Below are 26,802 nucleotides of genomic sequence, written 5' to 3'. Positions count from 1 at the left end.
TGAGGGCACAGATGGGACAGTCCAGGGGAGGAGGAACCGCAGGAGCCTCTGGGAAGTGAGCAGGCAGCCTGGGCTGAGGGAGGGAGGGCCAGGCAGGGGCCGTGGCCCAGTTCCCAGCCGGGCAGGAGGAGGCAGCATCTTCTGGATGTGGGGGGAGGGTCCTTGGGAAAGGGGAGAAGGGCGAGGGGGAGCAGCTGGGCCTCCAGGGGAGGCGATCAGGAATTTAGAGGGAGCCTTCTGTTTCGCCACGGGATTTTCTCTAGTGATTTTGCAGCCTCTGGGGCAGACCCCGAGGAGTCAGAGGTACCTCCTCCAGGAATCTGTCCCCGCCTCCCCTCTGCTTGGTCAGGCCCCAAAGCTCCCCCTGCCTCCCACCCGCGGGGCTTGGTGCATGGTGGGTGCTCAGTAAATATTTATTAACTAACTGCTCTGCATTCAGACTATCAGGCCGCGGCAGAGCCTGGCCTTTGCTCCACAGTCTGTCCTTGGCTCAGTGGTTCTGTCCGCCAGCAGCTGAGTGCTTTGCTATGTACCCAACTGGGCCTGTTCTGCTTTTCTTTAGAACAGGAGGAAGAGTTTTCTGTACCCCCCCCCCCCCCGCCGCCCCCTGCTTTCCAGAAGAGGACAGCCAAGCCTTGGAGAAGCACTTCAGCTCTTTCCCAAATACCAACACCCTCCCCCCAACACACAAAGAAAGGAGCATTTATGTGGGAGCCCTTGACCTGTTACTCAGATTGTGCCCAGGGTCACATGTCCAGCAGGGAAAGCAGCCCCTTGAGAAGCCTGCTTCCCTCTGGGTCCTCCCTCCAGGCAGGGAGATGGGCTGGGAGCATAGAAACACATTAGTGACGGAGGGGACCGTCCACACTGGGTGCCATCCACGGTCGGATATCCTTGGCCCCTTAGCTGGCGGTGGGGAGAGTTTGTAATCTATATCTGGCGAAAGCATTTTTTTAAATTTTTTATTATTTATTATTTTTTAAATATTTATTTTTGAGAGAGAGAGAGAGAGAGAGAGAGAGAGAGAGAGCGAGCCAGAGAGGGGTGGAGACAGGGAGACACAGAATCCGAAGCGGGCTCCAGGCTCCGAGCTGTCAGCACAGAGCCCGACGCGGGGCTCGAACCCACGAACGGTGAGATCATGACCTGAGCCGAAGTCGGACGCTTAACCAACTGAGCCACCCAGGTGCCCCGAGCATTTTTTTTTTTTTTTGTACCTTTCATTCCCCGTGACTTACTTATTTTACAACTGCAGATTCGTTCCTCTTAGTTCCCGTCACCCATTTCCCCCATCCCCGTGCCCCTTGGCCCTGTGCCAACTGAGGCAGTTTCTGTTTTGGTTCTTAGATTCTACATATTAAGTGAAATCATGTCGTACTTGTCCTGTTCTGTCTGACTTATTTCGCTCAGCATAACATTTTCTAACTCCACGCATGTTGTCGCAGATGGCAAGATTTCGTTCTCTTTTGTTCCACTGTATACATCAACCGCATCTTTCTTACCCGTTCAGCCACCCAACTTTGGTTGCCTCCGTGTCTGGGCGACTGTAAATAGTGCTTTAGTGAACGTTAGGGGCGCACGTATCTTTTTGAATCAGTGCTTTCATTTTCTTTGGGAAAATGAAGTGAAATGACTGAATCGTATGGTATTTCATTCATTCATTCATTCATTCATTCATTCTTCATTCGTTCGTTATCTCCACCCCCGACGCGGGGCTCAAACTCACGACCCCGAGACCAAGAGTTGCATGCCCCACCAACTGAGCCAGCCGCGCGCCCTCGGTATTTCTGTTTTTAATTTCTCGAGGGACCGCCGAACTGTTTTCCACAGTGGAAGCCCCAGTTTACATTCCCACCGACAGTGCACCAGGGTTCCCTTTTCTCCACAGCCTCGCCACCCCTTGTTATGTCTTGTTTCCTGCCTTTTTGATTCTAGCCATCCGTGGCTGGTGTGAGGTGACATCTCACTGTGGCTTTGATTTGCATTTCCCTGAGGACGAGTGATTCGAGCAGCTTTTCGTGTGTCTACCGGCCCTCTGGATGTCTCCTTTGAAAACCGTCTATGCAAATCTTTTGCCCATTTTTTAAAAATCGGATTGTTTGCTTCGTTGGTGTTGAGTTGCACGAGTTTGGTGAAAACATATTTTTAATGTTTATTTATTTTTTGAGGGGGGGAGGGGCAGAGAGAGAGCGCGGGGGACAGAGGATTCCAAGTGGGCTCTGAGCTGACAGCGGAAAGCCCAAGGTGGGGCCCGATCTCACAAACTGTGGGATCGTGACCTAAGCCGGAAGTCAGATGCTTAACCGACTGGGCCACCCAGGTGCCCCTGGTGAAAGCATTTTGAATCCGAATTTAATCCCCTGGGGTGAAGTCAGTCCTGAACAGGCTTGGTGGCTCCACAGTTGACCCCACCTCCTCCCACTGTCATCCCCCCCACCCCCCATGCTTGCCCTCTGCCCCATACCCTGGATCTCACTCACCCAGGACCTCGAACATACGGTTTGGATGGTGATGAAACACCCTTCCCTGTCCTGGCTATCTCCCTTCCTCTTCTGAGTCTCGCTGAACCCCCCGGGACTGGGGTTCCTGCTGCCCCCTCCCCCCTCCCCCCCACCAAACGGCCTCGGGATTTGGGTTGCTTGCTGGATGGCCTCCATCCAGCTTGGCCTCCATGTCTCTGCTGGACTGCAGGTTCACGGGGGCCAGGACCACGTCTGCCTTTATCCTTGTACCAAATGCACATCGTCGGTGTTTGTGGAAGAGGTTTGGGGAGTGGGCTGCCAGAAAGTATCGTTCTGGCTGAAGCCACAGCTGAAGCAGATTTGGGGTGCTGTGAACCTTTTATAATAATTCCAACCATAATACGGAGCTGGGCTGTGAGCTGGGCCCTTCCCGTGCTCCTGGTGCGTCCTTGAGGAGCGAAGGCTGTGGATGCACTGACTTCTGCAAGGCGAAGGGCGCGGCTGGAGGCCCTACCTCTCTCCTGAACACCTGCCCTTTGCAGAAGCCTCCAGGAGGCAAACCCTTCCTCTCCCACCGCCTCCCCTAATTGCCACCCGCCCCCCCCCCACACACCTCTGTACATTTTCTGATGCTTCTTGAGTTCCTGAGTGTGGCCTTGGCTGTTTGTTACCCACCACCAACAAGTGGCCAGTGAGGGCCGCTCCATTTGGGGAGCATGCGGTCCAGGGGGGCAAGGCTGGGCTGAGAGCCTGGGTGCCTGGCGGCCTCAGGCCGGCAGAGGGAGCCCGAGAGCCAGAAGCCTGGACCGCTGTGCTAGTGGGAAGCCTCAGAAGGGGGCTCCGTGCTGAAAGAGAGAGAGAGAGAGAGAGAGAGAGAGAGAGCGAGCAGGGGGAAGGGGCTATGTGTGACTATGTATGGCCTACCCTTTCCAAGATCCTTGTTTCCTCCTCTGTAAGATGGGGGCAATTCTAGCTGCTTACTTGGTTCACACTGGGAGAAGCCCACCCGGGCATCTGTCTGTGGGGAGCTCTCTGCCCGTTCTGGGGGGGATGCCGCGAACAGCCACCAGATCTGGTTCTTTGGCTCTTTGAGGATGTCTGTCCTGTTCCCTGTGTCCTGCCCCCTCCAAATAACCATGTGATGGTGAAGCGGTCTATTGAGGACGTAACTCATGATGTGACTCATCCGTGCCACCAACCTGCTTTCCTTATACGCCCTGAGTAAGCTTGAGATTATCCTTTAAGGGGCATCTTAATCCCCATGCTCTAAATGTAGAAATTAGGGACCCAGAGGTCCGTGGACACAGCTGGAAAGTGGCAGAGCTGAATTCTGAACTCAGGTCTGTGGTACCTGAGAGCTGTCCTCTGTCTTCCCGGGCCTCCGTTCCCCTCCTGAACAAAGTGGGCAGGGCAGAATGTTCTAGGGGCCTCCTGGCTCTAACACCCTGCCTCTTCATGTGCCTGTGGGAAGGGTGGACATGTAGGGCTGGTTTGCATCCTCGGACGAGGTGACAGTCTCGGTGAGGAGGGGAGCCTACGGGGGCTGGGGGGTGGGAGAAGCCCCTGGGACGGCTCTCCTTCCTGCCTGCCGGCCCTGACTCTCCTTCCTGCCTGCCCCGTCTCACCCCTGTAGCATTTCTGAAGGGCCTGAGCGACAAGCAGCGAGAGGAACATTACTTCTGCAGGGACTTCGTCAGGCTGAAGAAGATCCCGACGTGGAAGGAGACAGCGAAAGGTAGGCCCTGCGCCGGGGACCCCTGGCTACTTGGCGGGGGCCTGTTCAGCCCGGGTGGGGGGAGCGTCGTACCGACCGCGCCAGGACGGCCAGCCGCGTGCGTCAAGCGCTCGCTATGTGTGGGGCACGGTGCGTGCATCACCTCCCTTAATTATGAGCACAGTCTGAGGCAGGTTCTGTTTTTATCCGCATTGTGCTGTTGGGAAACTGAGCCCTGGACCGCCCGCCCGCCCGCCCGCACGGTTGTCAGGAGCCGGGATTTGACGCAGAGGGATAGTGGCCTGCCTTGGGGCACGCTGGCGAGCGTCCAGGCCCTGCCTGGGGCACCCGGGGAACCGGTAGGCGGTCACCTGCCTAGGCCTCAGTTTCCACATCTGTAAAATGGGGATGAGTGACATTAACAGTGCACCTGTGTTTAACCTTGCAAAAATTCAAGGACACCAAGCATGTGCCTCACACGAGAGGTGCTTAATCATCATGGGTGGCCGTGACCAGTGTCCTCAGTCACCACGCTGCAGGCTGCCTCCGGAGGTGGTGGGGGTGGGGGAGTGGGGTCGACGGAGGCACCGGTGGGTCCCTCTGTAGTGCGGGCCTCTCTCTGACCCCCCACCCTTTGGCCTCTGCTTGTCCAGGGGTGACCGCGAAGGTGGAGGAGCCAAAGTACAAGAAGGATAAGCAACTGAACGAGAAGATCTCCCTGTTCCGAGGCGATATCACCAAGCTGGAGGTGGATGCCATCGTCAACGCCGGTGAGTGGGGGCTTCTGGCTGGCCCGCGCCCGAGACCCGGGTGGCCGCCTCGTCACCTTCGCTCCGGTCTGCGGTGCGGGGCGCGGGTGGGCGCCGCCTGGCTCCAGCGAGGCTCGGGTGGCCGGATGAGGGTGGCTCGCCGGCGCCACAGGAGCCCAGCGCGTGGGCCGCGCCGACTGCCTTCCCTTGAAACCTTGACCTGGCCGTGTCAGGGGCTCCCTGGCCGAGCTGCCTTGCAGCTCCGAGACCCATTAGCGGCCGGGAAGGGAGAGAGCTTGGCTGGAATCGCGCTGGGCTTGCCCTGCCAGGAAGGCGGCGGCCAGAACAGGGCGGTCTGACCTCAAGGGCTCTGGACGCCCGACCACTGCTCTCCTTCCCCTGCCTCCTGCCTGCCGTGCCCCCCCTTTATACCTGGAGTGGGCGAGGGAGCTCGTCAAGGGGAAAGCGGGGGCAGAGGCCCCTGTGCCCTACGCTCAGCTTCCTGCTGTGGCTCTAGCCGGCCTCCTGCTTCTCTTCCTCCTGGGGGCTGGAGGAAGGTGGCTGCCCTCCTCCTAGGCTGCGGGCGTCTGGCCAAGGTCAAGAGTGGGGCGTCAAGGGACAGTCAAGTCCATGGTACTTCGTGGGGCCAGAACGAGTGGGGGCTGAATCCCAGCCCTCATTCACCTGCTTATCAAGCTTCGCGGGGAGGAGCTTCCTTCCAGAAAGGTTTGGAGACGTGGGCAGAGCCTCCTCTGGGGAAACCTTGCTGTGCCGCCACACCTACCTCCCGACCAGTGCAGTCTCAGCACCCCCGCCCAGCGGCTCAGATCTCCTCCACCTTGCCCTCGGGCTTGCAGCCATTGGGTCTAACCCTAGTGCTGGCCAGGGAGTGGCATCGCCCAGTGACCCAGGGACGTGGTGGGCCTGCCCTGCTGCTCTTCTTGGTCCGGGCTCACGGAACCTGGGGTGAGGCAGCCACTCGGCCTGTCCCAGGCCCGCCTGCTGGTGGTCTGGGTTGCATTTCTGGCAGTGGCATTGTTCTGTGTATCTTTCTGCCTGTTTGTGCAGTCACACAGGTGTCCTCCCCACCCCCCCGCCCCCGCCGCCACGTTGCCCATCTCAGCACACAGGTGACCGGTCACACAAAGGCAGGAGTTCTGACTCAGAGCAGAGGGAGCTCGGTCACCTTCGAGTTTCTGCTGGTGCTTCTGCTGGGTTTCTCTCAGGCTGCTTAGCAGGTCTGCGAGTCTCTGGGGAGACACGGGGTGAAGACAAGCCAAGCTGGGTCGGCAGATGTCCTAGTGGTCCGGAGGAGAAGGGCCTTCTTGCCACCTGGACCCAGGAGGGGCTGGTCTGGGGTGGAAGGACCAAGCCTTGGAGCCGTGGCTGAGGATTCAGCCCTGCAGGCTGGTGGGGCCGCTCTGCTGGGTGCCTGGGCCGTCGTTGGCAAGGGTGTGAATGGATCCCTGGCGGCACTTTTCCTGATGAGCTGCAAAGTGGCCAGAAGGATAAATGGGGCATCTTATCAGCTCCTTTCTAACGGAGTCGGAGTCGGAGTCGGTCGCTGGCAGGCCAGGAGGGAGGTGTGGAGCCTAAGGGAGGGTGTTGGTGGGATGCAGTAGGGACAGGGTGGAGGCTGCATGTGGGGCCGTGGATGGGATTCGTGGCTCTTCTGAAGTGCCCTTGTGCCTGGCCGGACTCCCGAGTGCAGCGGCTCTGAGCCCCCCTCGCTCTCAGAAGAGCACTTTGGTCCCGGCTGCATTCAGCTGCACTGGGTTGGGGGTGGGGGCGTTTGCCGCATCTCTCTGGGGACTCCTCTTCTCCGTGTACGTGCCTGGGCCTCTGTCTCCCCCTCTGCGTGACGGGGACGGTAGAAAGCCCAGTCGCTGGTTTGTTGGGGGCATTAGGGACCCATGCTCGTGAGCGGTGATGCTCATGCAGCACCTGGAGTGAACCAAGGACCCATCACCTGCCTCTGTCGTTGGCCCTAGAAGCGATGCCGCCGTTGACGCCCTGGGTGCCCGGGAATGCCAAGGGATGCTGGGCGCCTCCCGCTGATGAGCAGTTTTCATCTCTCCCTGCTTGCCTCAGTTTACCCGACGCTTCTTGGTGTGTTGTCCTGGGATCTCACAGCAGGGAGGACCCCCAGGAATGGCTGAGGCAGGCCCGGCCGTAGGGCTCCCACACAGAGCCTGCTTCCCCTCTGGGCCCTCCCTCCAGGCATTTTCCCGGTGGCCTTGCCACTGGTCAGACCTCAGGGGTTATTGGTGGCGGTGGCCTGGGGCCCCACGCCCAGGGTCCTCCGGCCTCATCCCTGGGGGCCCCAATGGCCTTGGCTCAGCTCCGGCCTGCTGCCCACCAGGGGGCAGCAGAGATCGCGGTTTCCGCGCCCGGTGGTGCCCGTAAATCAGCCTGTTTATTAGCAGAATAAAAGTCGCGGCAACGCGGGGCTTTTCGGGCCTGCATAAATCTGGTCCGTGCCTCGTGAAACCCATATGTGCTTAATTCATATGTAAAGTTTCAAGCAGGAAGAGAATACGTGTCCATTAAATTCTATTTGACTTGATTATAATCATTAGCCATGAATAATTGCTTCTCAGCACCGACCGACGAGCCACAATGAGGAAAAGGAGCGAGCAATTATAGCGGGGTGCGAATTTTTAAATTTTTATTTTTGAAGCTGAGGGCAGTGTTGGTCCCATGGGGGTCAGAGGCCCATGGGGAGTGGTGGGGGTGGGGGTGGTGGTGATGGGGACTTGAGGTCAGCTTTGGAGTTTCTGGATTTTGTGTGTGTGGGGAGTTTCTTTTTGTCCCTGTGGCCAGATGGGGATGGGGGCAGGGAAGGTGCCATAGCTGGCTGGGCTGGGCTCCAGCTGCAGGGACCGTGGAGGGGGAAGCATGCAGGGGAGCTGGGAGGGACTTGCGAGAGTAAAGGGGGTCAGGATCCTTAGAACTCCCTCCATCCTGGGGGCATCTGGGTGGCTCAGTCGGTTGGGCGTCTGACTTCAGCTCAGGTCATGATCTCGCAGTTCATGGGTTCGAGCCCCGCATCGGGCTCTGTGCTGACAGCTCAGAGCCTGGGGCCCGCTTCGGATTCTGTGTCTCCCTCTCTCTCTCTGCCCCTCCCCCACTCACCCTCCGCCTCTCTGTCTCTCAAAAATAAATAAAATTAAAAAATATTTTTTTTTTTTTTTTAAAACTCCCTCCATCCTGAAGAGCTGTGAGCTTGGGGTGTCTCCAGCCTGGCTGCAGTCTCCCTTCCCACCCTTTCGAGGGACCCTGGGGATCCTTGGGGATGGCCGGGGCCAGGCGCCCTCCCTGCCTTCCGGCCTCCTCCTCTCCCCGCGCAGTGACTCTGCCCATGGCCCCTCTCGGGACTTTGGGGAAATCAGACTGTTTGCCAACTGGACCTCTGGCGTTTGAAGTCCAGGCCTGCTTTTTACCCCACTCTGTTGGTATTTGCGATGTGATTGGAGCGTGTGTGTACTATGTGTGGTATCTATGATTGTAGATGCATGTGGGATGTGTGTGTGTGTGTGTGCGCACGTGTTGTGATGTGATGTATGCTGCATAGTACATGGAGGGGGGCTGGGGCGGAGAGTCGAATGCGGGATGCCTGGCAGGTGGGTGGCAGGGCTGGCGGTCACAGGGGCAGGACCCTCCGAACACCCAGGTGAAGTGCAGGCCACCCCGCGCCCTCCTCGGCTGTGTTTTCACAGGCTGCTGCCGAGGCTGCTCGCTCGGGCAGTGCCCGGAGAGTCTCAGGCTCCCGCCATCTGGTAGCGGGCCACGGCTCCTACCCACGGGGGCACGCCGCATCCATCTTAATTAAATTGGGTTGCCATGCTGGCAAGATAAACCAGGGAGCCCCTGCGGGCCCCCCGTTCTGGAGCAGAAGAGTCTCAGGGGCGGTGCCTGCTGCTCCAGGTTGGCCTACGACCCCCCCTCCCCCCGCCCTCCCCTTCCAAGGCTGTGTCTGGGGAGAGCCGTGCCTGGCATCTCCTCCAGAGAAGCTCAGGTCTGGGGGTCTCCGTTCTGGGGGGGGGGAGGGCGCTTCGGCTTGTGGGGTTTTTGCATCTTCTTATTGCCATGGGGGGGGGTATGACCTTGACGGGGTCACTTCCTTGCCCTTGAGGTTCCCAGCTTACCAGGCCTGTGCCTGTGGCTCCCTAGTTTTTGGCAGACAGCTGAGTCCCGGGCAGGAAGTGGCCCAGCATAAAGAAAGACCCCCATTCTTGGCCAGCCCAGGGGTCCGGCTGCCAGCTTTGGCCTTCAGGGCATAACGGGACAGAGCAGGGATGAATGTGATGCTTTGTGCAGACAGAAGGAATCTTCCCCTTCAAAGCTGTCCCAGGCCAGCGAGTCAGGGCCGCGGTGGGCACAGAGGCCAGGAGCTGATTGGAATCCCAGTATTCCTGTTGGTGGCGGCTCCAAGCCTCTGTTTCCTCATCTGAAAAATGGGCCATCCTCGGCCCCACCCGGGGGGGGGGGCCATGAGGCCTTTGAGGGGCCCGGGCACGCGGGCCGGGACGTGCAGAGCGGGTGGAAAGCCATGCTTCACAGCGACAAATTGCCTCGCTGGGAGTTTTTTGAGCGGCTTATTTATTTAAAATAAGGCATGAAGTGGTGCTCTGTGTCCTTAAGTCCTGGGTCTTTGATTTGTGAAAATCTGCCAGCCGCTTACAGCCCCCTCCTCCTCGTGAGCCAGTCACCGTCCAGGCCTCATCCTTTCCGCTGCCTGGAGGCCCCAAGGAGCCCAGCCCCGGCCGGCCCTGGGCCACCGCTCAGAGTCAGTGATTTAGAGACCGCCTTGATGGACTAGCAAGCAGGAGGGGCTGAGGGACGCCGGCTGCCTTGTGGGAAGTGATCTGACGCTAAACTGTCGCCGTAAATCGCTTTATCTGTCACTTCAGATTTAAATGTGTTTGCTGAGGCTTGCCGGCTGCCTCCGACGGCAGCAACCTCTCCGCAGTGGGCAGGGAGGGTGGGTGCGGGGCAGCCTGGGGGCAGGCAGCCCAGCCGGAGCTGGGCCCAGGTCCCCGGGGGCCCACGGTGAGGGCCTGCCCCCTCCCTCCCCGCCATGGCACCGACCTGGAGGCATCCTGGAGGCAGGCAGGACTGCGGTCCCCACTTTCAGTGATCAAACCAAGGCGCAGCTTGGCAGGTGACTGATTCAGAACTGGAGCTCCTATGTGGCCTTTCCTTCTTTCAGCAGACTGTGCGGTAGGCCTGTTTTGCACCAGGCAGGGAGGTAGGCCCTGGGCTACAAAAGACACACTCTCTAATCCCCAGTGTGAGGTGAGACACATGAATGGAAAGGGATAGCAAAGTCCATGAGGGCTTTTGCTGCAGGGGTGGCAGACAATCTGGAAGGCTGCCTGGAGGAGGCAAAGTGGAGGCGGGGCTCGTGCTGAGAAGGGGGCACTGCGTCAGAAGTTGGACGAGGGCATTCCAGGGGCAGAGAGGGAGAGCCCTGGCAGGAAGGGGTGAGACAGGGTAGGGGAGACTTGGGGAAGCTCTCAGGAGCTTGGAATGAGCCATGGCCTGTCCTGACCAAGGGTCTCTCTCCGGATCTGGGCTGAATGCACATCCCATGCCACCTTTCCTGGCCTCCTGGTGTTATTATGTAAGCCCACAGTGTCAAAGGGGAGACTGAGGCTCAGAGATGTGAAGTCACTTGCTTAAGGCCACACAGCTAACCAGTATTGGTGCTGAGAGGGGAGGTTTGCCTGACTCTGGAGCTTCCAGGAAATCCTTGTGTTTAAAAATATATATTTATTTATCTTTGAGAGAGAGAGAGAGAGAGAGAGAGAGCGCGCAAGCGCACACACAAGCTGGGGAGGGGCAGAGAGAGGGGTCAGAGGATCCAAAGTGGGCTCGGAGCTGACAGCAGCGAGCCTGATGTGGGGCTCGAACTCCTGACCTGAGCTGAAGTCAGACACTCAACCGACTGAGCCACCCGGAAGTCCTTGTATTTTGGGGGGTGGGGGTGGGAACACCTCTTCTTTGTTCCCTTTTCTTTTCTGGTCAAAGAGTAGGTATGTTGTCACCCCCACCCCCTGTGGGCGCAGCTGAGAAGTGGGGGGAGGGGTGGCGTTTGAGGCAGTGGGCGGTCGATGCAGGAAAGGTGGTGCTAACATCTGGGTCTGGGTTCGGCTGGGTCTGGGCTCGTTGGCCCCGTGAGGCCCATGGCAGGCTCTAGCTCCTGTCGTGCTTGGTTGACCTGGGTCCCGTCCCCTGCCCCCAACTCAGCCCACAGAGCCTCTGCGTCTAGGCTGCCGCAGCTCGTTATTCATTATTCCCTCTGCGCTGGAAGCTGCCCCCACATCGCACCCATGGCCTCACTTCCGAGGCAGGCGCTAATATGTCCCCCATTTTACAGACGAGGAGACTGAGGCCCACACGGGACCAGAGTGCCGGTAAAAGGCCGAGCCAGGAATCAAACCCTCACCTTTCAGACTTGGGGTTTAAGGGAGATGCAGTCACGTTTGTGTTCTCAGAAGCTCCCTCTGCTTCTAGTGTAGGGGTGAGGGACAGAGTAGCTTGGAAGGCCGGCTGGGAGGCCTGGGGTCCCGTTGGCCCCCTCCCCACAACACCCGAGACGGTGCCAAGGCCTAATTTCCCCCACTGTAGGAAGAGGGCGGCTCGTTTCCACAAGGTCGAGAAGCGGTTACATAAATTCATAAATGATGGATCCCTCCTGAATTATTGAGATTCCCTTGAGGTCTCGCAAGGCCTGGTCCAGCGAGCGGAGCTTGGCCAGTGAGCAGGACTCGAGGACCCTGGAAAGGTCCTTCCACCCCCAGGTCTTCTGCCAGGTCTCCTGTGTATTGGCCAGATCCTTCCCGTCCTCCCACAGGGAACACGTGGGTGGGCCGTGGGCCTTGGACCCAGTGACCCTTTGTCCTGGGTTTCAGTGAAAGTTTGCTGAATAAACGATTGATTGAATGCCTTTGAGAGTGGGTCAGACAGAGGGAGGGACTGGAAGTGCCAGTGACCCCCTCTGGGCCTCCTCCTCCTCCTGCCCCAGCCCAGACACCGCTCAGCCCCCCACCGTGACTCGTCGTCGTCGATGCCAGGGCTAGAGGGCGGCAATGCATTTGCCCATGGACACTACAGGCTGCTTGGGAGGTTCCTGGCTCTGGGGATACAAGGCTCAGGCGGACCCGGTACCTGCCCTCAAGGCATTTGCTGTCTCTTAGAGGAAAAGGGAGGGTGTCTGAGGCCCAGAGGGACCATGACCTGCTCAGGGTCACACAGCAGGAAAGTGGCAAAGCAGGCCTGGGGGGGGGGCCCCCCAGGAACTGGGCCCCTTCTCCTTGTCCTTCTTCTCCCCATCGCGACAGACACAAGGTCAGGAAACACGGTGCCCCCCTGCCCCCTGCCGAGTGGCTCCTCCCTGTCCTTGAGGCCGGCTGGCCTCAGCACCTGCACCTGTGTGCCTGTCTGTGTTCCCAGCGTGCTCTCTCTCCCGAGCACTGAGCTGAGGAGGCCGGAGCTTGTGGGAATGTGTGTGTTTGGAAATTAATGGGGACCATTAAATTGGCCAAGCATGAAAAGGGCTGGATCTGCGGCCCTTGGCTTGCTCGACCAGAATGATCCGCCAGCACCCTGGCAAAGGGCTGCCCAGCCGGCTTGAGGCCTCTCCAGGAGGCTGTGGCTCGCCTGCTTGTTTAACGGATGGGTACGCCGTGTCCCTGGGAGGCGAAGGGGTCTGGATGCAGCACGCGGAAGCCACGGGCCCTCCCCAGGAACTGGCGCCCCTTCCCTTCCTCTCGACACCCAGCTCTGTGCAGCCGGCTCTGTTTGCAGGGGCTCTGGGCCGAATCTGTTCTCTCCGGACCCCTAGGGTGGGCTCATACGTACCCCCAACCCTGACCCTGAGGCCTGCTGGCTGAGGCCTGATCTGGCCCCAGCGTGGGGTGGTCTCTAGGACGTAACATGGCCTAAAAGAGAGTCCAAGGCTCGGCCCTGTCTCCTCGCCCCGCCCCACCCCACCCCTGCTCCCCAGACAGCCCCACCTGCTCTGGTGACCCCATCATAGGGCATGGCAGTGGCAGTTGCAGTCCTGGGTACAAGCTGTGGGACCTCAGGCAGGTCATCTAATCTCAGCCTCGGTTTTCTTGCCTGTGTAATGGGAGTAAGAGGGCATCAGGCCCCGCCTCCTGGGGTGGCTGTGAGTTTGAAAGAAGACAGCGCAATGTCCGGGCTAAAGGAAGCCCTCAAGAAATGCCAGCTCTTGTATTCGCTGCTGCTGCTGCCGCTTCTCTGGGAGGGTGGCACTGTCCTGCAGGGTGGGGCCTGTTGTCACATGCTGCTCAGCTGGGCCGGGGACAGGGGAGGCCTGGGGGGACCTCCTTCTTGTCTTCCCGTGGGAAACTGAGCCCTTTCTGGGCCCAGGGCGGGTTGCTGAGGCAGGGGGCCCTCCTGATTTGGGGTTTGCTGACCGTAGGGTGCAGGGCAGGTGGGCCTGGCGCCCCCTCTCTTGTGGCAGGGCCTCCAGTGGGGGAAGGGTGTGCGTGTTACATGGGAATAGCCCCTGCGGAGACAGCAGTTGGGGGAGGCCGCTGACCGAAGCGCTCCCCGTCAGATGGGCAGAGCCGACGCCACCCCGAGGGCCCCCCGGAAACCTCCAGCCTTCCCTCCCCCTCCTCAGAGTCTCACAGCTCACCTTTTGGGCTCATTTACTCATTTTGCAAAGTGTTTGCCCAGATGCTTCCTCGGGCCCTGCGGGCGGCCGCGTGCGTGCGGTACCATCGCAGGCACCCTTTCCCCGCAGTCTCGATTTCTCGCATGTGAGAGGGTGCAGCTGCCCGTGGGGAGGGCACCCCGGGCAAGTGGGGGCCAGGGCCGTGGCTGCTCACGATACAGACTGGGGTAAAAATCCGGTTCCGCTGACGGCTTCTCCCAGCCTCGGTTTCCACCGGTGCGCCCTGTGGAGGGTTAGAGGAAAGTGAACGAGTGCCTGGCAGGCCGCAGGGGCTCCGTGAGCGACAACTGTCGTTCTTAGTAGTGAAATACCTCACTCCACCACCAGACGGGAGCCCCCGGAGGGCAGGTGTCCACTGACCCCAGGTCGCCATCCCTGGACGGGGCTGTGCACGCGGCGGTGCCCTTGGGTGGCGAGGGCGGCCCGAGGATGCCTGCCTGCGCAGTAGCTCCCTGATGACAGGTGGTGGCCGAGCTCCCTTAGGTGGAGGCTGCCCGGTGCCCTGTGCCCTGAGCCCTGCTTCCCGCACACGGGGCGACAGCTATCAGTGTCCTCGCGGTGGGGGAGGAGGGGTTGTGTCAGGAGACAGAGCCAGTGAGGACTCCAGCCCCTCCCCCCCCCCCCCCCCCCCCCGCCGCCGCCACCAGGGAGGACGGATACCGGGGGACGGAGGCAGGGCCAACAGCGGTTCGGGAGGGCAGTGCCCGGTGGCGGATGGGGCTGGCCTTTCTCTGCCGGGACACCCGGCTGGCATCACCCGCTTTGGTTCATTCAAACCGCATCCGCTGCACCCCGCTCCCAGCAGCTACAAGTGGTCCTCGTACGGCCGTACCCACCCCCTTCCTCCCCATCCCTGCTTCCTCCCCCTCTTCGGACATTGTAATTGTCATAAAAATAGGAGCTTAGCTGCGGAGTAGCATGTGGGAAGAGAGAGGCCCGGCTGTCAGCCATTCCCCTGCCAGCAGGGCTCACGTCTGTTTTATTGTCGCCGCCTGGCTGTATTTCACGTACGGTTTAAACATCATCAAACGCCACATCCCTTTTGAAAAGCCAAGAGCTACCTTGCTGAGGATGTTGAGGAGAAACAGGAACATTAAAATCTACGAAGCAAATGGCCCAGAATTGACATTTGCGACGGGAGCTTTGCAGCTTTGACTGTCAAAGGAGCTGAATCCTGTCTGGCAGCCGGCGGGGGAACTTTCCCCGGTGAGGGTCACCGGAAGGTGGGGCGGGCTGTGGCTGAAGCCTTGGGTTTTGGCAGAGAGGGGACCCAGGCGTTGTAGGCGGGCGGGGGTCAGGGGGTGAGGGAATCCTGTGGGTCACCGGACTGTGTTTGGTGCCTCCCTGGCCTTGACCTTGACTCAGCCTCAGCTGCCCGCTAACGAGGCCGGCAGGAGGGCCACCCCCCCTCCCCCCCGCCCCTGCACAGAGCAGAGTGCTGGGCTCTGGGGCTCAAGGGTGGGAATGGGGGCGTGCCAGGGGGCCGACTGGACAGAGCCGCCGTGGTCACTTATAAACTCTTGTAACCTTGACCAGGATATACCTCCCCTCTGAGCCTCAGTTTCCTCTTCTGTAAACCCTGCTGGGAGAGCCACGTTCCCCCCCCCTCCCCACCCCCCCGAAGGTGATTGAGGGGATGGAAAAGATTCATGAAAATGTGACAAGCCGTTGGAATTCAATAAATGGTGGCTGTTATCACCGAGGAAGTGGGCGTTTGAGCTGGAATTGATTTTTTAAAAATATTTAACCCACCTATTTCCACTGAAAAATAGGTACAATAAAACTAGGGAGCCATTAAAACAGGGACAGGAAGAAACAAGGGACATGGGAGGACACTGAGCTGGGCGTCCAATAAGAAGGTGCCCCGTGCACTTGGCCACACCTGGGAGCTTTTGGCCTGGATGCCCATGGCACGTGCTTTCCACCCTGCCAACCTCTGGCCTCGTTCTTGGTCGTGGCCCCCTGCTCAGCCCTACCACCTGCCACTTGACGCTGGTGTCCTATGTACTGAGAGACTACGGTTCATGCCCCCCCCCTTCTATTTTATGCCCTTAGGGGGCTTTGGGGGGGTCAGCTTGGCTCCTGGCACCTACCCTGGCCCTGCCCAGATGACACCTCAAAACTAGGCCGAACAAGTCTGTGGCGACTGGATGTTAAGGTGGCTTTGAGCTTCCTGGCAGCCAGAGCAAGATGGGGAATAAGATTTTACTTTCTATAACTTCACATTTGGAAATCAATTTATTCTTGAGCTTGATGCCTCTTTCTAGTCTGCCTTTTTTTCTCCATCTTCTCCCTCTATTACCCTCACCAGTGGTTCTTTATTTCCCCCACGGAGACTTCGTACCTTGCTCCAGAGCCCCCCGGCCCCGCCGGGGGGGGGGCGCCCCCCGCCCCAGCCTTGCTCTCCGAGTCTCTCCAACGCGGCTTTGCTTCTGACTTGCGAGTCCCCCTCTGCCCTCTTGTTTGTCACTGTCCATTCCCGTGTCAGCCGGCCTGGCCTCTGGCCTTGCCCAGGCCCACTGGGTCTGCCTCTGCGATTTCTCTCAGACGAGCCAGTGACTAATAAGGGTTGCCCCCAGGGGGCCAGAAAAATCTTTCCCTCCTTAATATCAGAGTTTAAAAATGTGTCACCATCGATTTGAAGGAAAGACTTGTTCCCGCTGAGAAAAGCGGCCGGAGATTCGTCTCGCCTCCGGAATCACACAGGCAGCTGCATAAATTCCAGAGCCACCAAGCGCTCTCCATGCAAATGCTGCCTCTCGGCCCCACAGCCAGCACGAGAGCCCCTCGGAGGCTGCCCCCGTGCTTCCGTGGGCTGGCACCCCACTTCCCCACCCCTCCAGGGTCCCGAAGAAACTCTGGGGCTCCTTTGCAGGGGGGTGTCCCTGGTTAGCGGATCCTCGCTTCTCTCTACCTCTTTGTGGTTAAGCTGGAGGCTGAACGACTTCCATGCCACGATGTGTTTTCATCCTGGAGAAGAAAGAGATGGCTTCTGGGAGGGGGGGCCCCACAGGCCCAGGGGGGTCCCGCCCTTACCTTGTCTGTGGGTCTGTTGGTTGCGCCGTGGATCTTACCCGAAGGTGGCACCTTCGGTGCCTGAATGCCCTGTCTCCCGACCTGGCTTCCCTTTTGCCTGGAAAGACTGTTGGGGTCATTTGGTCCTTCCCGCTACCTCCAGGGAAGCCCTCTCCTCTGCGCCTGCCCCTCTGGGCTCCGTGGTCACACCTGGCCCAGCCTCCTGCCCCCGCAGCATCAGACGTGGTCCCGCCCTCATCCGGCAACTCTCTGAGCCCAGGATGGTCATCATAACGATGAGACAAGCTGAGCCTTTGCTATTCCTCCTTTCAGGTTGAGAAGCAGTGATGCAGGGCTGTTAAGTGACGTGTCCCCGGTCAGGAAGCTTGAACCAGATCTCGCTCTGTATCTTGGACCTTTCTACTATGTCACATCACCCTTGAATGAATGAATGAATGAATGAATGAATGAGTACGTAAGTGTGTAAATGAGCGAAGGGAAGGGAGTGGGCACGTGCTAACCGCTTATGGTTCTAGGTGTCCTCCTGGTTAGTGGGCACGTCGTTGGCCCCGGATGGAAGGTGTTTGGAGAGCTCGGCGGGGAGGGCTGAGCCTTACCAGGCCCCCCTTGACACCCCATTCCCCTTGTTATCCAGAGGTCACGGTGGCTGCCTTTTATGGCAGCCTTGTTTGCCCTCCCAAAGGGCTCGCCCGAGTGTGGTGCGGAGCAGGGTGATGGGCTTGCCTGCCAGGTCACCCTCGGCATGGACATTCTCTCCTGCTCTAACTACAGCGGGGTGACCTCAGCCGGCGCCAGACGGTGGCCCGCAATCTGCAACCTGACCTTTCTGCCAGGTGCTTAGCCGAGGCTGGGCGAGGGAGGGTGGCACTGAGTCCGGCCAGGCTCTTGGGGAGCTGGTGTGGCCACGGGCGGGGGAGTCAGAGAGGAGGTAAGCTGGCAGTTCGCGGCCTCCTGGGCTGCGGTGGGCCCCTTGGAACACGTGCTGAGTGGCCATTTACCACCTGGTTCGAGGAAGCCTGAGGGCTGGCCCCGTGCTGTGCCAGCCCCAGCTGCAGAAACGGCCCCAACGCGGGCTCCTGGCAGCCGTGACTCCGGGAAAGGAGCGGCCTTACTCTTCCTGGCTCCCTAAACGTTCGTGCCTTTGCAGGCTCTCAAAATCAGTTTTATGGGCTGTGTTGTTTGTCTGCTGAAACACGGAAAGCATCGGAGAGAAAATAAGCCACGGGGCCGCAGGTCAGGTGGCAGAGGGTGAGGGGGCGGGGCTCCGAGGCGTCCTCTCGGGCCTGGGTCACCCTGCAGGAGCCGTCACGGCTGGAAGCGGGTGCCGGGATGGTGTGTGTCAGAGGGGGCCCTGGAATACTGCTGGGAGGGTCAGCCTGAGGCTTCGGGACCTGCCCCTTTTGCTGGGTGGCCCCCACTGAATTGTCCTTGGAACAGTGAGTGTCTGCCCTTCCTCCCGGATGCCCAGCTACACCTGCCGGCTCCCCTCGGGTGCCAGCCACTGGCAGTGTAGACTTCTCAGTGTAAGTAAAAAATAAGCCCTCGGGGCTGTGCCAGCTGAGATGCAGACCTGGCAGGGACTGTCACCTGCAGGAGGTGCTTTGTCTTCTGACAAAGTTGGCCATTTGGGAGCTGGATGAGTGTAGAGAGATTCAGTGGGGGCAGCCAGAAGCCCATGCAAATCTTCCTCCCTTTCCTGGGACCCAGGGACCCTCGCGGGAGGCCCTGAGGGTCTGCCCCAGGAAAAGGCTGCTTCTCCGCTTCTCTCTTAATATGTGAAGAGCTCCTACAAATCAATAAGAAAAATGGGCAAAGGATGTAGACAAGCAATTCCCGGTAGGAGAAAAACAAATGGCCGGTAAACAAGGGAAAAGATGCAGAACTTCGCGAGTAATCAGGAAAAGGCTAATTGAAATGAGAGACATCATTCTTCACTGCCCGAGAGGCAGAGGCTGGAAGTGTCGATACTGGCGGGTGAAGCGGCAGCAGGAGAGCGGCCCTTTCCTGGGCTCACCCGCAGGCGGCCTGCACCAAACCGGCACGTAGTAGGAGCTTGGAAACACTTGCTTTACTCCAGAGAACACATAAGAACTCTCCGCTCCCAGTAGATCTCAGCAGGGTCACCGCCACTGCCTTTCGTGTCCCTGGCTTAGCCCGCTTGCCACTGGGGATGCTCCTGGGGGGTTTGGCTCCCCTGCCCCCTGCCCCCACCCGGCCGCTCCCTCATCCTGGGTCTTCCTGGGCCCCGCCCCTCGTGGGAAGGTGCCGCTTCCTGCTGCTCGGCTGGGCCTCTGGTTTCAGGGCTCTCTGTAGCCCCGTGGCTGGTGCCGGAGGCATACCGCACAACGCGTAGCGGGTACTCACAGAGACCAGATGGAAACGGGGACCCCCCCCCCCCCGCCTCCAGACTTGGGCAGCCTTGGCTGTTATCACGGCTTCTTGAAACACCCTTGGGAGCCTCGATGTGGGAAAGGTCTTGCCCCAGTAGCGCCCTTGGCTCTCTGGAGCACCTACATCGTCTGGCCCCAGAACCTCTCCTGCCTTTTCTGGTTTCCTCTCCTACCCTCTCCATCCCAGCCCAGATCAATGATTTCGGGCTTCATAACTGCATGTGCTCCCACCCCTTCTGGCCTTTGCACAGGCTCTCCCCCCTGCCAGAAGCATTCTCTATTCCCACTTTCACCGGGCTGGCGCTGGTCACGCTCCAGGTCCCAGCTCAGATGTCATCTCCTCCAGAACCGCTCCCCCCCCCCCCCCCGACCTGGGTTAGACCTCCCTCCCGTGTGCCCCACAGACGGCCGTTCATCCAGCTTCGTGTTCCTTCATTCAGCAGGTGCTGGGTGCCGGGCTGCGAGGGGGATGTGGCTTAGGTGGCTGCGATGCCCCCGGGAGCCGGGACACCTGTAGTGACCTGACCCTGGGGCAGACCTGTCCAGAGGGTCAGGAAGGCGGGAGGCAGGAGCACCCCAGACAGGGGTTTGGGGGGTGGCTCGGCTTGCTGCACGGGGAACAGGGAGGCCAGAGGGAAGCTGGGGGCAGCCCAGACGCCCTTTGTCAGCCTGCTCCGCGAGGGCAGCTCTTATCTGCAGAGCACAGTGTGGCCGGACCACAGTGGAGCTGCCTTTGATGCAGAGCTCAAGGGGGAGAGCACGAGTCATACTTCAAACGGCTTTGGTCGGGGAATCTGGGTCTCCGAGTCCTTGAATCATCCTCCCACCCACCCCTTGTGCACCTCCCTGGGCAAAGCAGGCCAGCAGGGGAACCCGGGCCCGGGAGAGACACCAGCCTGGAGCTTGGCTCCCGGAATCCCTCCCTTCCTCCTGCTCCTGAGGCCCAGCCTCCTACCAGGCGTTTCTTTCTGGTCCCCAGGCTGAGGTGGGCCCAGCCCTCCTTCCTTCATTCAGAATATGATGAAGACCAAGTGTCCGCCTCTGAAAGGTGCTCAGTGTATGGGTGGGGACAACAGGGTCACAGCACAGCGTATAAGCGCCTTGATGGGGAATCCAAAGTGCTGTGGGCTGGTCAGGGAAGGCTTCCTGGAAGAGGCCTGCCTGGGGAGGCCTCCTTCCCAGCAGTGATTTCTGGTGGGGGCTCACTCGTGCCTTTTCCTCCAGGCTCACAGACCCTCACTCAGGCCTCCCCCGGGGGCCTTGGGGGCCAGGATTTGGGGCAGTGGGAGGATCCTGGACAGACCTGGTCCCAAATGAAATCTCTGCCACTGCGGCCTTGGGTGAGCTTCTTAGATCTGGGCCTCAGTTTGCTCATTTGAAAATGGGGGTACGTGAGGTTGGAGCATGGTGACAGATGTCTGGTGCCTGGCACCATCGGGGGCTGTGCTGCCTTACCTCTCACAGATGGGTGCCCCTTTAGGAAATCCCCCCCTAATTATGAAGTTCCAGGTCTGGGTGGCCACACGGAAAGGAAGCACATTCATTAGGAGACCCAGGCACACAGCCCAGCCTTGCCAAGCATCTTTCCGCGCCGACTCCCGAGGACCACGGCCTCGCTGAGAGCACATCTCCCGCGCCTTCCTGGTGACGGGTTCCATCTGCCAGCCCCCGGGGAGTCGCTGATTCGGTGGTGGTGGTGGCGGGGGCTGCTCAGGGACCCGCCATCCCTGGTGACAGCCCCCCCAGCCCTTCACCCCGGGCTTGTAATCTCAGCTTTAAGGAGGATTCCAGTCCCTTTCTCCCGCCCCACCACAACTAATCCATTTGCCAGGGACCCGATCCAAGAGAAAGCTAATTAAAGAATTTCTGCTCTTGGCTCAGCCTGGACTTTGAAGATTCCCCTTAGTCTTCCTGGAGTATCTGAAAACAGGTGGAGAAGGGGGGGGGTGTCAGAAAGGGCGTCGTGCTAGCCTCCGTAATAGGCTTAATCCCCCCAAAGTCAGCAGGCATCAAACAGCCCTCCAGCCATCACTGCGGAGAAAGGGCTTGGAGGACTTGGGGCCCTTTGTGACCCTGTGAGCCCCAGACCACAGAGGGCTCCCTGTCCTCGCATCCTGTGAATGGGAGGCTGTGCATTCCCCCAAGAGTTTTGGGGACCGGGGAAGGGGAAAGGCAGAGCACGAACCCCGCACCGCCCGTGCTCCAGGGCAGTGAAAGGCACAGGTCAGCGGCATGGAGGAGGTCCTGCCTCGAGGCTTGCTGCGGCCACTGGCACGTAGCTCAGTGAGGTGGGCTCCCGCCCTCCCCGCCCCTTCCCTCTGGTGCCCCACATGCCACCGTCTCCTCTCTCAAGCGCTCGTTTGCCTCTCAGAGATTTTAATCAATCAATCCCAAATATTTGCTCAGTAGCAGCAGCTCGAGAGCCCCGTCGGGCAGGGGACTTTGGGGCCCCACGCGGTGCAGGGTCCTCCATTTAAGCAGGGCCTGGCACACAGCAGGTGCCCAATAAAGACTCGATGGTGGGGTTGCTTGTAGTGGCTGCTCTCACAGGGCTCATGCTATTGCTGCCTTCAGAAGACGCCTGCCGCGTCTTTGGGGGATCAGTGGTCTCCCAAATGTGGGGTGTGGGATCTTAGAGCCTGTCTCTCTGCCACCCTGAGCTTTGGCCCAGCCTGGTGGAACCCTGAGGAGAGGCAGGGCTGTCCACTGCCACTCCGCGCCCCCCGATCACCCCCTCCTAGGCTCCTGCCGTTTCCCTCCGCAGTGCTGGGGGAGGGGGGCAGGGAGCATTTAGACCCGCAGTCCCCCAGGTAGGGACCTCGGGGGCCACTGGCCTGCATCAACGGAAAGAAAAATGATAAAAACCTGCCACTGAATTCTGGGTGGCAGTAAATTACTTAACACCTGAAACAGGTTGAAATGTGGCCGCTGTGGCTTTTAATAAGCCCATCTCTGATGCGGCCGCTTCCGCGAGGAGCCGGCCGGGTCTCTTCTTGAGGCATAATTTCATCGTGGCCCGGGCTTGGCAACGGTGCAAATAAGATTTCACTTCCCCCGTAAATCTCCGAGGGGGAGCGCCAGGATTTCATTTGTGCTGTCAGTTAGTGGCTGGAGAGATCCTATTTACTTTGCCGCGGGAGGAGAGGGTCCTTCGGAGGTGCTGGACGGTGGGGCCGGCCGGTGGAGAAGCAGGTGCTGACGAGCGGGCCTGAGGTGCGGCCGAGGGCAGGGGAGGCGGCCAGCAGCGAGGCCGGGGGAAGCACACCGGGGTTGGGGGCTCCCGAGAGTAGATGAACAAGCTCCACCCAGGCCTCCTGATGCAGCATTTGGGGGTTGGCTGGCTGCCCTCTGATCCACCCGGGGGGGGGCCTTCTAAGCAGGGTGCTAAGAACTGGCCACAGAACTTGGGTGTGGGGGTGTGGTTTGGGGTTTGATTCCTTCCTGGGCTCCATTGCCTCTTCTCCAGGATGCTCGGTGAGGTCAGCAACGCCTCCTGGGAAGTAGGGGCGCGGGAGGAGGGAAGCTTCCGGAAACTGGTGGTGGCCGGGCAAGGGCAGGGTCCAGGTTACGGGGTGTAGTGGCCACCCTTTGTCCTATCTGAACTGGAACTTTCAGTCCTCCATCTGACCAAACAGGTGGAGTTGGATCTAAGAAGCCAAGGCCCTGGGTCTTGGGATGCCCCTTGGCCACAGGGCAGCCATCTGGGGTCTTACCCCGTACCTGCCCGTAACCTCAGGGATCTGTGAGTCCTGAGACTTCTTTGGGGAGGAGAGGGCCAGAAGCTGCTTGGATGGAGCAGGGCAAGGCAAGTCCCGAAGCTGGGGGCCGGGGCGGGGGGGGGGGGTAGGTTTCCCATCTCCCAGGGTCCATTGGAAGACACGATAGGGAGACAGGGGCTCTTCAGGGTCAGTGGGTCCCCTCCCCCACCCAGAAGTCATGTCCCCTTGAGGGACCGGCAGCCAGCTCCGTTTGCTGTCCTGTGAGGACGGAGCTCACTGCCTCTCAGACCATCTGCGCCTTGTCAGAAAGGGTTAGTTAACGTTTGGAAGGTCTTCGTTCTATAGACCTGAAATACAGATCCCGGAACTTCCCCCACAGGTCCTGGTGAGTCCCTCTTGTGACCCTGTCTGGGTCTCCAACCCCTGAGGGCACTTATTGAAGCCTAAGATGCCCCCATCCCCGCACCCTGTCCTCCTGCGGCCGAAAGCTTGGGTCAGCCTGAGATTGCCCGTAGCAGGTTTCAGAGAGCAGGCTGCAGACGTCGGCTGTCTACGGTTGGGGTGGTCTGGGGAACAGACCATTTGGAGATACCTGAGCCTCCTTGTGAGAAATGCCAGCCAACTTAGTGCCTGGCTCTGTGCCTGAGGGCCAGGGATGCTGAATAAATGCTGGTGTGTGTGTGTGTGTGTGTGTGTGTGTGTGTGTGTGTGTGTGTGTTTCTGCGCATGCGCGCGCGCACGTCAGGGATGGGGGCCTACACTCCCTGACAAAGTGGAGGGGATCCCAGCAATCTGTACCCTCCGAGGAGCCTCCAGCACGCATCAGCAGGGTCAATGCTGTCATGATGGTAAAAATAAGAACGGTGAGCTCTTACCATGCACTCATTTTACCGAGGCGACAACTGAGGCACGGGAATAAGTGGTGTAGCCCCGGAATCCAACCCACTTCTGAGGGATTCCGAGGGCCTGTCTGAGGAGCCTCCAAAACAGGAGTGGCATTAATCTGGTTGTTCCCAAATGCATGTGACTGTGGCTTTCTCCCCGGGGCAGAAAGTTTATTAGCTCTAGGCGCTAAGGAACACAGTTTGGGGACCCTAACGTCCTGCCCCGGCTTGAAGGGAGCCCTGCGGGTGCATTGGTATTCGGTGCTGTCTCCACTGCGTACTGGGGGCAGGCCCATTCCTGCCTCATTCCCCGCCCTCTACTCTCCCTGCCCTCATCAGGGGGAGGGGGAGGGGAGAAGTAAGACCACTTGGGCAAGTCAGATTATTGGGGCTCTGGGGCTGCCAAGGGCTGCCCCTCCTGGGACTCAGCATTGATCAATTGATCCGTTGGCTGATTTGCTGGTGTTTATTGACTTATTCCTTCACTTCACGGCCACGGGTGCCTCCTGTGTGCCAGGCAAGTGCCCTCTAGGGACCTTAAGGGGTGACTGGTGAGACCAGCCAGCCAGGGGCCCCCAGCGAGGGAGGCGCGGGAGCTGGTCGCCTGCACAGTGTGGGGCCCAGGGTGGAGCTGGGGGGGGCGGCCTTACTAGACACAGTGCCTGCGTTGAACCTTCCAGGGCCTTCAAGGGCATCTGAGCCCAGAACATCAGCAAGGCACAGACCAGGAGCCGAGTCAGGGCAGGGCCTGCCTGGGGAGTTACTGGTGTGGCTGGGCCAGGGGACAGGAAGCAGAGCCTTGCAGAGGGAGGTGCACAGTTGGACTTGTCTTCTCTTCCATCTCAGGGCCTCCTCTCTTGCTCCCTGAGTCCTTCTCATCCGAAGAAACACCTTCAGTGGAAACATGATTCCCCAGAGACCCTCCCCCCTGGTGGCCCCGGGCAAGGCCCCCATCTCCCCCGTGGGGGTTCCTCCCTCTTCCTCCGTGAGGCAGGAAGGATGCCCCAGTCCAACCGTAGCACACAGTAGGCCCTCCATATATATCTACTGACCGGCTGGCTGACTGTGCTCTCAGGTGCTCTGAGATCGCTCCGCAGCCCTGGAGAATGGGTGTCGGGTGAGAAAGAGCTGGGTGGCCCCTCTGTGCACCCACTATGCGCCGGCTCTGAGCCAGAGCTAGAGGACCGGACCCTGTCCTCTCCCAAAGGCCACACTGTGTGCTGCTCTTTGGAGTGTTCTCTCTTGGCTGGCTCCTGCCAAGATGGGAGGTGAGGGCTAAGAGAAGGTGAGGAGGGAGAGGGATGCCTGTGTCACCCCAGCCGCGCCACCCATCACCAAGGCACGTGGAGAAATACCTTCGCTTCCTTGGAATATGAAGGGAAAAACTCATTAACCCATATCCAGACACGCACTCAGATCTAAGGCAGAAGTAATGAGTTCTTATTTTATGTTAAATTTAGCAGAAACTGCCATTGTTCTCATGGAAAGATCTTTTTTTTTTTTCCTTTCTCCCCTCTTTGGGGTATGAGATATCACATAAGGCTTAGAGACTGGTGAAGGTGGGGGTGCATCTAGGAGACAAGGGGGGTCTGGGTGGGTGGGCGGGGGGAAGAACCCAGCCCAGCATCCACCAGGTAGAGGAACAGCCCGTGTCTGCAGTGCCCGTGCGCGTCCAGTCTTACCTAGGGGCCCACGTGGGGTAATCCACGGCTCCCACAAATACATGTCCACGTGGAGACCCCCTCGGCATCTGCCTTCAGCTGGCGGTCCACCTTCCCAGGACCAACGGGGTGGGGGCGGAGGTCCCTCCTCCCCGCGGCAGAATCATTACCTTGATCCCGACGGTGCCCCAGGGAACTTAGCCCGGAGTCTCCGCTCTGTGCCAGGCCACCACTCCGGGCCGGTGGGACCCCCCACAAGCAGAGCTGAACCCCGGAGAGGAGAGGCCCGGGGAGGGGTGGGGGCCGTCGAGCCCACATGGGCCGCAGGCACCTGGCCCCTGGCGCGCCGGGCCACAAGCCGAGTCAGCAGCCGAGATGACTGTAAAAGTTAAATCTTTCTGTTTATTTCAAGAAAGGACAAGGAGAGTGGACTTGGACATTTTATATGAAAACAGACAAACAGAAAAAAGGACCAAATAGTTAATCACATTCATCTCAACATTGAAGTTGCAAGGCACCTACGAGAAGGAGGCCAGAGGGCGGTCCGCAGTGCACTTTGGTTTGTGTTGTTTCGTGGTGGGTGTCTGGGTGTCTCGGTTTTCCGAAAACCCCCCCGTCTGGGGGGGGGCGAGGTCGGGAGCGAGGCGGGCAGGCCCGGGTCTCGGGCGGCAGCAGGCAGCCGTGGACGTGGTCCCATGGCTCAGCCCCCCGAGACTGCTTTAGCCTTGAGAGAGAGAGAGGGAAAGGACAAGGAGCGGGCGGCCGGGTGGCCTCACAGGGCCCATCCTGCGGGTGAGGAAGGCCGGGGCTTCACGGGGAAGCGAGGGCGGCCGGGAAGGCAGAAGGGGCCTTGGGCACCGGCTTTCCAGAGACCGGGCCGGCCCTCCCTGTGCCATCGTGCGGCCGGGAAAGCCTGCCTCCTGGAGCGCAGGGACCCACCCCCTCCTCCCTCCCTGGCCCTCTCCTCCTCTGACTGCTGGAACCGGGAGCCCCCTGGGCGAAGCGCCGGGTGGCTCCCGAAATCTTTACAATACCAAATGAGATACAGAGAAGCTTTTAACATCGGGCAAGGGAACTGCTGTTGGTGGCTCTTAAAAAACCTTCACTCTGCAGTGCCCACGCGTGGGGTTTTCTTTTCGTTTACTCTTCCCCTTTACCTCCTGGCTCACACCTGCCTGGTGACATTCATAATTAGCAGGCGGCCGCTCCAGCCAGCCGAACCGTGCGACCCTGCTACGCCTGTGGCGCGCCTGTGTTCACAACCCCGCAGCCTCCCCCACCCTTCCGCACCATCTCTCCCCCTCTCAGATGACAGACCCTCCAGTGCTGGGCTATTTTGCCTCCTCCCCACGGCTCTCAGCACCTCTTTACGAGCCGGAAGGCACCAGGGCCCTCCATCCAGAGAATCCCCCCCCGTGCTGCAGCCTGGCGCTGGGCCCTGGACGCCAGGGTGGGTTTCTCAGCTGGGCCGGGTTAA

The 26,802-nt window shown here is 59.7% G+C and overlaps 1 protein-coding gene and 1 long non-coding RNA gene across 2 annotated transcripts in view; one reads left to right on the top strand and one right to left on the bottom strand.

Moving 5' to 3' along the window:
* Positions 1 to 26,802, top strand: part of MACROD1 (mono-ADP ribosylhydrolase 1) — a 152,200-nt gene that overhangs the window by 7,717 nt on the left and 117,681 nt on the right. Inside the window, 2 exon segments of the mRNA XM_040465574.1 lie at positions 4,096 to 4,197; positions 4,830 to 4,946. Coding sequence (XP_040321508.1) covers positions 4,096 to 4,197; positions 4,830 to 4,946 — 219 coding nt within the window.
* Positions 13,593 to 14,206, bottom strand: LOC121023634 (uncharacterized). The gene is made up of 2 exons (XR_005787463.1): positions 13,947 to 14,206; positions 13,593 to 13,858 (listed from the first exon to the last, which is right to left on the bottom strand). It is a non-coding gene; the product is annotated as an uncharacterized LOC121023634 (long non-coding RNA).

The sequence above is a fragment of the Herpailurus yagouaroundi genome, unplaced genomic scaffold (genome assembly GCF_014898765.1).
Source record: "Herpailurus yagouaroundi ecotype Mexico unplaced genomic scaffold, PumYag 569, whole genome shotgun sequence".
Taxonomy (NCBI): Eukaryota; Metazoa; Chordata; class Mammalia; order Carnivora; family Felidae; genus Herpailurus; species Herpailurus yagouaroundi.
This window is presented reverse-complemented; position numbering and strand designations above follow the sequence as displayed.